This window comes from Diabrotica virgifera, chromosome 8 (genome assembly GCF_917563875.1).
Source record: "Diabrotica virgifera virgifera chromosome 8, PGI_DIABVI_V3a".
Lineage (NCBI taxonomy): Eukaryota > Metazoa > Arthropoda > Insecta > Coleoptera > Chrysomelidae > Diabrotica > Diabrotica virgifera.
In genome coordinates, this window is record NC_065450.1 from 42,817,201 (window position 1) to 42,828,056 (window position 10,856).

A 10,856-nucleotide genomic window follows, 5' to 3' on the forward strand; every position below is an offset into this window, starting at 1 on the left:
ATGGTGTACAGCAGTAGAAATATATTGTTGTCTGGCAAAATAATAGATGTGCTCTTACTTGGTTTTACATGCAACAGAACTTTAATTTTGTAGAAGTAAGTAGCGATATATTGTTTTACTTGAAAATTAAAAGTTGGTTATTAGTAACTTATTTGTTTATCACACAAATTATCTGCTGAATGGTAAGTCGTATCATTTACTGTGTTTTACCTGTACATATGTAGAGCGTAAAAAGCTGAGAATTTTGGTATACTTAACTCAATATTTTAAAATTTGTCATTTACCTGGTTTTTGCTGTATACCGACGATATGTTATTGAATTCTTTTATTAATTGTTTATTTATTTATTAATCAATGATAATAAAATAATTTATTAAGCTACTTCAAATGTAGCTGTAATTATGCACCAAAATTTTAAAGCAAAACTTAAATTTGACATTATATTTATTTGATAACGTCAAATTTTATACTATAACCCGTGATCGGAATAATATCCACTTGCCGTTGCGTTTAGTAAATTTCCGACTTATTTCGTATGCTTTAAATGATGACGCACGGGTAAAGACTCGCGGACTCAACTGTATCTATATTTGGGTGTCACATGTATCAGCTTAAACTTATTAGTTCCTATGTCTATAGTTTACTTGTATGTTCACTTTGCAATTTCTATTAATAGTTGCAATATATCGATTTTGTTTTTTTCTTTTCTTTACTTTATTAACTTACATTTTGTATTTTTGTATTTTTTTATATTGACGATTTATCAAATTTCAGAAAATTGTATTTGTTAATTTTTTTGTTATTATTTATTTATTTTTTCTGACTTTATGTTAAGCTTTGTCCATAAAATTTGTATAATTTTCAGTGACAATAAAGCATATTTCTATTCTATAAAAAACTATGCGATAAAATAACCATTGCCCTATCCAAAACGGACGCCTATGAAGTAAAAAGAAAAATTTTTAATTAAATAGGTCAACAAGCTTAATTTAAAAAAATTCTAACGTACTCGCAAGAAACGGTTTTAGTCGAAAACCATTTTTTTTAGATAAATTTCCCAAGACAATCCAAACTTTCCTCCACCTTTCAAGCTGTCTTTTTAATAAGGAAAAAGTTAGCCGGCGTCCTTTTTCTTTAATTAGTTTTCTCCTTCCTACTTTAATTTCGGTGAACATTATCTACATCCGTTTGGATAATTTATTCCCTGCCGTAATGAGACAGGAATCTCGGTGTTCCCGTTAATGAACGTTTATTTCCGTTAGGGCTAAAGGACACTGAGCAAGAACTTGTCTTCTGGAGAAACTTATAATTCAATTTATTAAGTTATTTCGTTTTTGACATTTTGGTTCTCTTATAACTCTAGCGCTTAGGGGTTGTTGGTTTTCAAGAAATGAATTTGAAAATTACTATAAATCCAATTATTGTTTTAGAATATAATTGGAATAACATCTTTGAGTTTCATTTCAAATACACTGCCCGTCGGACAAAACGGACCACTCACAAAATGGGTCATTTTTGATGTCTCGAATTTCCTATACCTGTAGTCCGATAAAAGTGATTTTTTAATATGTTATATAATCTGGGCTGATAATCGGAGAATAGGCCATTTTTGGGAAAAGTTATTTACCAGCAATTTTATTGCTGGAATCGAATTATAAGATCCTATATATTATTAATATAGGTATGTAAAGTCCTCAGACAGTGTGCTACTTTTTTTTATAAACAAAATGGCGCCCGAAAATTGTGTTTTTTTTCAATTATTGCTCTAGAACTCCGAAGATTTTAACTTTACAACAAAAACACTCAAATAAAAATTCACCGTGATTAAATTCTGCATAGAGACGTGTTTTTTCCGATCTGCTCCGACGAAAATTTTCCTCGGAAAATGCGGGCTTTCCCAACAAAATCTTTAATTTTCAAATAAAGTTTTAGATAAGTAATTATTTACCAATAATTTAATAATTTGGTGACTTAAAAGCCTTCTTGGTTTAGATTATAGTTCCAGAAGCTGGTGAAAATTAAACGAATATTTTAGCATCAATTCAATTGTTAATTAATAATTTACGGTCGCAATAATAACCAAAATAATTATGATACACTGATCAAACTTTGAAATCTTATAAATATGAGATGCCTATTTAACATTTTGTCGACAAAATATTATTTTTTTATTTTTTTTTTCATAATCTTTAAATGTTAAAAAAAATAGTTATAAACAAATTAACATTTTTCAGAAAGCTTTTATTATATTATAATTTTAAAAAATAACTAAAATGCGCATTTCAAATATCTTGAAAATGAATGCTTTAAATCTTTTTTGCAACCATTTGCAAAAAAGTTATGAAACAGCAAAATAAACATACGATTACTACGGTATTAATAATTTTTTTTAATTCTTTCAAAGCGTAGAAGTGAGTTTAAAGTACAAGCTAATTATTTATAAAACAATATCGATTATCAGCTTAATGGTTATATTTTAATTAAAGATTATAAATATATTTTTTTGTAATTTATACGCGCGAAAGTAGAATAATACAGTACCGTAGCTACCCGCCCACATACACAACTCGCGCGAGTTTAAGCGTGTCAGTCGCTTCGAATGAACATTTTATCTCCGGCTCTGTATCAAGCCTACTTTCGCGCTAAAAATTACAAAAAAAGTATTTTTAATCTTTGATTAAAATATAACCATTGCACTAATTTTTGACATTCTTTGTGAGTAATTAGATCGTACCATAGACTCACTTTTAAGCTTTGAAACAATTAAAACAAATTATAAACAATGGAGATATCGTATATTTATTTTGCTGTTTCCTAACTGTTTTGCAAATGGTTGGAAAATTTTTTTAAAGCATTCATTTTCAAGACCTATGAAATACGCATTTGAAGTATTTTTTAAAATTAGAATATAATAAACAATTTCTAAGAAATGTTAATTTGTTTATAACAATTTTTTTTAAACATTTAAAAATTATGCAAAAAAATGAAAAATTTATATTTTGTCGACAAAATATTAAATAGGCATCACATCTTTATAATCTTTCTAAGTTTGATCAATGTCTCATGATTATTTTGGTTTTTATTGCGACTGTAAATTGTTAATTAACAATTGAATTGTTGCTAAAATATTAATTTCATTTTAACCGGCTTCTGAATTTATAATCTATACCAAAAAAGCTTTTATTTCACCATGCTATATAATTATTGATAAATAATTACTGGCCCAAAAAATTTATTTGAAAATTCGAGATTTTGTTGGGAAAACCCACATTTTCCGAGGAAAATTTTCGTCGGAGCAAATCGGGAAAAACATGCCTCTATGTAGAATTAAATTGGGGTGAATTTTTATTTGAGTATTTTTGGTGTAAAGTTAAAATCTTTGGAGTTATAGAGCAATAATTGAAAAAAATACGATTTGTCGGCGCCATTTTGTTTATAAAAAAAGTAGCACACTATATGTGGACTTTGCATACCTATATTAATAATATATAGGATCTTATAATTCGATTAAAGCAATAAAATTGCTGGTAAATAACCTTTCTTTGTACTTTACTAATTAGACCATCGTATTATAACTATTTTTTTTCAAAATTTAAAGATTATGCAAAAAAAAGAAAAATTTATATTTGGTCGATAAAATATTAAACACGCATCTCATCTTTATAATCTCTATAAGTTTGATCAATGTATCATGATTATTTTGGTTATTATTGCGATCGTAAATTGTTAATTAACAATTGAATTGTTGCTAAAATATTCGTTTAATTTTCGGCGGCTTCTGGAATTACAATCTATACCAAGAAATATTTGATGTCACTAAGTTATTTAATTATTGATTAATAATTACTTACCTAAAACTTTATTTGAAAATTATAGTTTTTGTTAGGAAAACCCGCATTTTCCGAGGAAAATTTTCGTCGGAGCAAATCGTGAAAAACACACCTCTATGCAGAATTTAATTGCGGTGAATTTTTGTTTGAGTGTTTTTGTTGTAAAGTTAAAATCTTCGGAGTTATAGAGCAATAATTGAAAAAAAGACGATTTGTCGGCGCCATTTTGTTTATAAAAAACGTAGCACACTATCTGCGGACTTTGCATACCTATATTATTAATATATAGGATTTTATAATTCGATTCCAGCAATAAAATTGCTGGTAAATAACTTTTCCATGAATTTTGCTAATTAGCCCAAAGTAATAGCCTTATTCTTTAATAACATCGCTGTAATAATATTGTTGCTAGACAGGTAAACTGTCATTGTATACCGGGTGTACCAACCAAATTGTGTTTTCTTCTCAAAGTTCGCAACACCCTGTGAAATATTCTAGCATTTATAAAATACTGAAATTAAAACTCAATTATAGCCTCATATTATGTTTCCTTAATATTCTGTTGTTTTATTCATTCGCTTATGTTGGATAATAAAAAAGTTAGGGGTAATTTAACAACTAGCCATGTTTTTCATCAATACAGGGTGTTTTTAAGTAAGTGCAACAAACTTTAAGAGGCAATTCTGCATGAAGAAATAATGACCGTTGTGTACATGTCTGCAAATGTTTCGTTTCCGAGATACGGGATGTTGATGTTTTTCTTACAAACTGACGATTTATTTATTGCTCTAAAACCGGTTGAGATGTGCAATGAAATTTGGTAGGTTTTAAGAGATAGGTATTGCGCATTTTTTGACATACAATTAAGAATTTTATATTTACCATTGGCGTGCATACGGGTCATATTACCCAAAAAACATAGTTTTTCTATGGATGCTATAAAATACAACTTCTCTCACTACTCACATACATTTCAAACGAACAATTTCTTACGCAGTGAGAAAAGTCGGCCATTGCAGTGAGAAATATTTTTCCTCACGGGTTCTCCTACGGTTTTCCATATATGATCGCCATTTCCATGGTAACATGCACAATACAAACACAATCTGTTGAAGCAAAACTTACCAGGAATTACCTTTCAAAACTGTTCAAAAATAACTTTTAATTAGAATTTTAAATGAAAAACGTATATAAATTTTAAAAATATTAAATACCTACATGCATATGTATTTTATTTGAATTTATGCATACTTATAATATACCTAAAAGCACCGAAATTATTTAATTTTGTTGAACTCTTGACAAAACGGTATCCATAGAAAAAGTACAGTGTACAACACATGAGAAAATGACACATTTCTCTCTCGCTTGATTTGCGGCACTTGCCTCGTGCCTCGGCTCGTGCCAACAAACTTCTGAGCTCGTGAGAAATATGTATTTTTCTCACTTGTTGTACAATATACTATTTTAATTCCAAACAACTTTCTTATATATAAAGGTATTTTGCGCTTGAGGGAATTCATATTTTTTTCATACTTCGTAACTATAAGATTAATAAATCTTGATATCTGATATTTTAGACAATGCTGAGCTTTTTATAAAGAATGACTTTTTTTCGTAAACTCAATAATAAAATTTTATGAAAAATTTTCTTTATAAAAGGTATATTTATTTAAAAAAGAAACCTAAGAAGGGCTACAAATATAACAGAACGTTTTCGCTCTCTAAAAAGAGCATCATCAGTGTTCTTACAGGCTTGATATGTTGAGCCACCAAAAATACATCAGTCAAAACCGATAGTCAACTACTCTCACCATTCTCAATGTGAAGACACATAATTTTTACTTAACAACCTACGTGCTTCGTGAAAGTCATATAATGCCTTAGGGCAGATTCTTAGGGATTCTACCCATCCTTTGGATTCCATATTTAATATTTCAATGTGAGACATTTATTCGATATTTAAAACGTTTTAACAGATGTATTTTTGACGGCCCAGTATGTCAAGCCTATAAGAACACTGATGATGCTCTTTCTGGAGATCTAAAACTTTCTGTTACATTTGTAGCCCTTTTTAGGGTTTTTTTTAAATAAATATACCTCTTATGAAGAAAATTTTTCATCTATTTTTTTTTGTAATTAATGGTATACAGCCGGCTACAGAAAATTCTTCCTTGTGGATTTTTACTAACAAAATAGTTTCCCATATAATATGGTTCCAAGTTACATAGACACACTGTATATAAATATTTTGTATTAATATATAAACGTAGTAGGTATAATGTTCGTATAATGCGCTATTTATCACTCACTATTAACAATGTAGAATCGAAATTTTAATCAGTACCGAAACGTTATTCGCGGTGTGCAAGTACTTGGAAGGGGAAACGAGAAACGACCCTGCGCGAGTCGCGGAGAAATATTGCAACTATCTTAAATAATTCATATTGTCAATTGAAATTGTCAAATTGACGTATATTTCATACATTCTGTCAATGAAGCAGAAAAATTATATATTGCTCCACAATATTGATATGATATGCAATTATTATATAAAGGTAAATTTAATTAATTTTATTTTGCTTGCAGTACTGCATTTTAATAACTAATTTTATTTACTACATACAATTCATACAATTGTTGACGTTTTCATAACATAACCTGAATCTTATTTTTTCTTCTTATTATTTTTTTGGACTATGGCATTGACAATTATCCAGTAACCAGGACTAATATAATTGGCCAATATAATTAAAAGTGCGAATTTTAGTATAGAGCGTAGAAATAGGGGTCGCTTTGCCGAACTTGCACGGTCCCAATAGTTAGTAATATGCATCTTAATATCTATACAGGGTGTCCAGAAACTCTACCGACAAACGAAAACAGGAGATTCCTCAGATAATTTTAAGACAATTTAACCCAATTCACCTAGTCCGAAAATGCTTCCTAAGGGAGCTAGAGCTCTTTGAAGATGGCGCCATATAATTAGTTTTTCTTAAATACCTCCAGAACGCGTCTATTTAGAAAAACGAAAATTTGTATACATATTTACTTTCCAAAAATGAATCGATTCCATCCATTGCGAATTTCTAGTACAGCTCATAGGCGTCCGTTTTGGGCAGGGAAACGGTTATTTTATTGCTTAACTTTTTTGTCTTCAACTTTTAAGCACTTTTGATACTGGATTATTAAATTGTGAGGTATGCTAGTACTAAAAGGTACTCTTACTTTAAGTCGGTAGGATACATCGTTTTCTAGAAAAATCAATTTGAAAGTTTTTAGTTTTGGGAATTTGAAAAAAAAAGTTAAACAAAATTAAAAAAAACGTTGTATTTTACCAACTTAAAGCTTTTAGTACTCGAATATTTTATAATTGAATAATCTAGTGTCAAAAATACTTAAAAATTAAAGTCAATAAAGTCATGCTATAAAATAACTGTTGACCTACCCAACACGGACGCCTATGACCGGTACTAGAAATTTGCCATTAATGAAATCGATTAATCTCTGGAATATAAATAAATGTACCAGTTTTCATCTTTCTAAATAGTTTTTTTTTAATCTTTTTTTTTTAAATTCAAAGAACGAAAAATTTTCAAATCAATTTTTCTAGAAAACGGTGTATCCTATCGACTTAAAGTCAGAGTACCTTTTAGTATTATAATACCTTACAATTTAATATGTAATTCAGAGTCAAAAATGCTAAAAATTAAAGACAAAAAAGTTAGGCGATAAAATGTCCGTTGCCCTACCCAAAACGGACGCCTATGACTGGTAATAGAAATTTGCAATGGATGGAATCGATTCATTTCTGGAAAGTAAATACGCATACCAATTTTAGTTTTTCTAAATAGAAGCGTTCTGGAGGTATTTAAGAAAAACTAATTACATGACGCCATCTTCAAAGAGCTCTAGTTCCCTTAGGAAGCATTTTCGGACTAGGTGAATTGGGTTAAATTGTCTTAAAATTATCTGAGGAATCTCCTGTCTTCGTTTGTCGGTAGAGTTTCTGGACACCCTGTATATCTATAGTCCATTCTTTGACGGATTTGCGGTAAATTTTAAAGAACCGCTTGGATTGACTCGAAATTTGGCATACATATAGATAATATGTCAAAGAAAAAAAGTGATATTGTGCCGATATGTGCTTTTGCTCTGGGGGTGGTTACCACCCCTTCTCGGGGGTGGAAATATTTAACCTCAAAATAACCTCGGAAATTGATAGATATTTCAATTCTGAGTAAAAAACTTTATATACGACTTTTTCGGTAAATTGGTATGTAGCAAGTTATTCACGATCGAAATTGATGATTTCCTACATGAAAAATGCATGTTTTTGAGTGGATTTTAAAAAATATCTCTAAAATTATGCATTGTTACGAAAAAGTCATTATAATCAAAAAGAAACCTATTAAATTAGTGAATGGAGTGGTGTTCTTTAAATTATTATAGCAATAACACAACCTAAGTTACAGCCTACTTAAAATTGGGAGTTTTTAGAATTAACCTTGAATCAAACATTTTATCATTAAATAACGCAAGAAATAGAGATTTTTAGAAAAAAATTATGGAAACATCTTTTAAATATTTTACTGATACCTTTAAAAGGTGCTGTGATAAAAGTGATTTGGATAAAAAATGGCTGAGTTATTACAAAAACAAAACGATTATGTCGTTGAAAAATCAAAAGAATAATTGCTTAAATTGGTGCATTTTCCACGAAAATAAAAATTAACATTATTCCTTACACAATTAAGTTTATTTATAGCCTGACTACGCGTTCTGAGATTTTAGCCAGTTTAAAGTGCTTAGGTTTGAAAAAAATTTCAATTTAGTATTCAATTATTTTTTGATATTTTATAAATGTTTTCCATTTTTCCAAAATTACTTGAAAACTAAAAGAAATCTGAAAAATATATATCAATACTAAAATGTAGTATTTTTTATACTAAAACTTATTCAGTTTTTTCAAGATCTCTATGGTAAACACTGAGTGAGATATTTATATATTAAGTTTGCACGTAAGTGTGAGAAGCAGTTTTCTAAGCTCTTTGAATCGCATGCTTTAAAAATCAAAGACCGCCAGAAAGTCCAGCTTCTGAATACTTTTATCAATTACAATTCCCCACAAAATAAGCTTTGGAACAATGAAATATCTTGAAAATTACAGAAGTTATCGTTAAAAAACCATATTGAAACTTATGTCGAGTACTTTTTAATCGTTGTTATAAGTATTTTATTTTTTTTTTCATGAAAAAGGCGCATCGTATGAAAAAAAGGGAAGATATATTTTCTGTCATAAATTAGATAAGTAACTCAAAAATGCTTTTTAATTTGAAATACCTCAGTGGCGTACTATTTTTTTTTAATTCAGACTAGTACCCGTATGCACGCCAATGGTGAATATAAAATTCTTAATAGTAAGTCTGTCAATAAATGTGTAATAACTACCTCTTAAAACCCACCAAATTTCATTTGCATATCTCAACCGGTTTTAGAGCAATCAATAAATCTTCACTTTGTAAGAGAAATCTCAACACCCCGTATCTTGGAACTTCATTAGCTACGACTCTGGTTCTACTAGGTCTCCAAACTTCATACACACAGATTTTTTCAGTTTTTCATATTCTATATTTCTGCTCGGAATATTTTTTCGATAAATTACTTACTTTTTGATTTATTTGCGAAAAACCGTCTAACAACCGCGGTTCTTTTGTTGAAAAATGAACATATTCACTCGCAAATAACTCGAAAAGTATTGACTTAGTGAAAAAGCTTTATAGAACAAAAGTTGCTTAGAATTAGTCAGTTTATCCATTTTCGGTTTTAAAATTCACAGGTTTTGCAATATTTTTACCGTGAGTGAATGATCTAATAAATCTATTTGTAGGGGTAATTTATAATGGTTGAAAATATTAAATACTTAATAAACTAAATTGCAAACATAAAATAAAGTTTAGATCACTACAAAATACATCATTACCTAATTTAAAGTTACAAAATATTTTGTATACAAATTCTTATTTAGAGGGTAGTTTTTAAGGGTTTAAAATAGTTATAAACTATAAAATACATTTTAATATAAGAAACAATCAAATTCCTATATTTAACATACTATTTAACGTACCTACACATAATTTAGATTTAAATAACGCTTATATCGGCTGTTTTTAATTTTTGGTAAAAAGGGTAGTTTTCACCCCTTAAAAATAAAAAGCACACATTGTAGTCATATCACTTTTGAATAGAAGGAGAAGATGAGCTTATTTGCAAAATTTCTTCTAAATCGGAGCGGTTCTTTAGAATTTAGAGGTCTTGCAATATTTTCCCGTTAACGAATGGACTAAAACTAAACAAAATAAAACAATGTACATACCTTCCCGTGCTAATTTCGTAAACACCGGCGGTATAGATGTTTTCAAAACAAGAAAAGTCGTGAGAATTTTCACTGCTAACCGCATCACAATAAACACCCTCACACTTCACTTTCTTTTCCAGATGCTCGATTTGTAAATACATCACAAATTACCTATATACAGACGAGATACTAGAATCTCATTTAAGGGCTGCTGTATATTCGTATTCGAGCCCGGAGTTCTCAATTGCTTTAGAGGGTTGATTTGGCCGAAATCGTATTAGGCTATGTATCCGAACAGCTGATTCGGATTGACGCAAGCGTTTACGACGACTTAGCGTAATTTCTTTTTCCTGCAGGATCAGGAGAGAGGATAACGGGAGAGAGGATAAATCCACAAATAAAATAGGCCAGTTTACTTGTGTAAACTACACACAAAATAACAGATTGAAACTATTTAATTTCGATTGTTGAATGGGTTGGCAACAAAATTCAGTTTGGCAACACTGTGTGAATGTTGATAGTAATATATCCTTTTTAAGATAAACACAACTGTAATTTAGTCCAAACAAATTAATATTTTTTTTGCCAACAAAAATGAGATTTTTCAACCAAATAATGTTTCAAATATGATGTGCAAACTAATTTTTAATTGGTTTCTGCTAATGGGC

The 10,856-nt window shown here is 29.4% G+C and overlaps 1 protein-coding gene across 1 annotated transcript in view; it reads right to left on the reverse strand.

Annotated features, from left to right (window-relative positions):
- LOC126890535 (locomotion-related protein Hikaru genki) overlaps positions 1 to 10,458 on the reverse strand; it is a 97,041-nt gene extending 86,583 nt beyond the window's left edge. Inside the window, exon 1 of the mRNA XM_050659539.1 lies at positions 10,207 to 10,458. Within this exon, the coding sequence (XP_050515496.1) occupies positions 10,207 to 10,291 (85 nt within the window). The 5' untranslated portion in view covers positions 10,292 to 10,458. The remainder of the gene's footprint in view (positions 1 to 10,206) is intronic.
- Between the last annotated feature and the right edge of the window lie 398 nt (positions 10,459 to 10,856).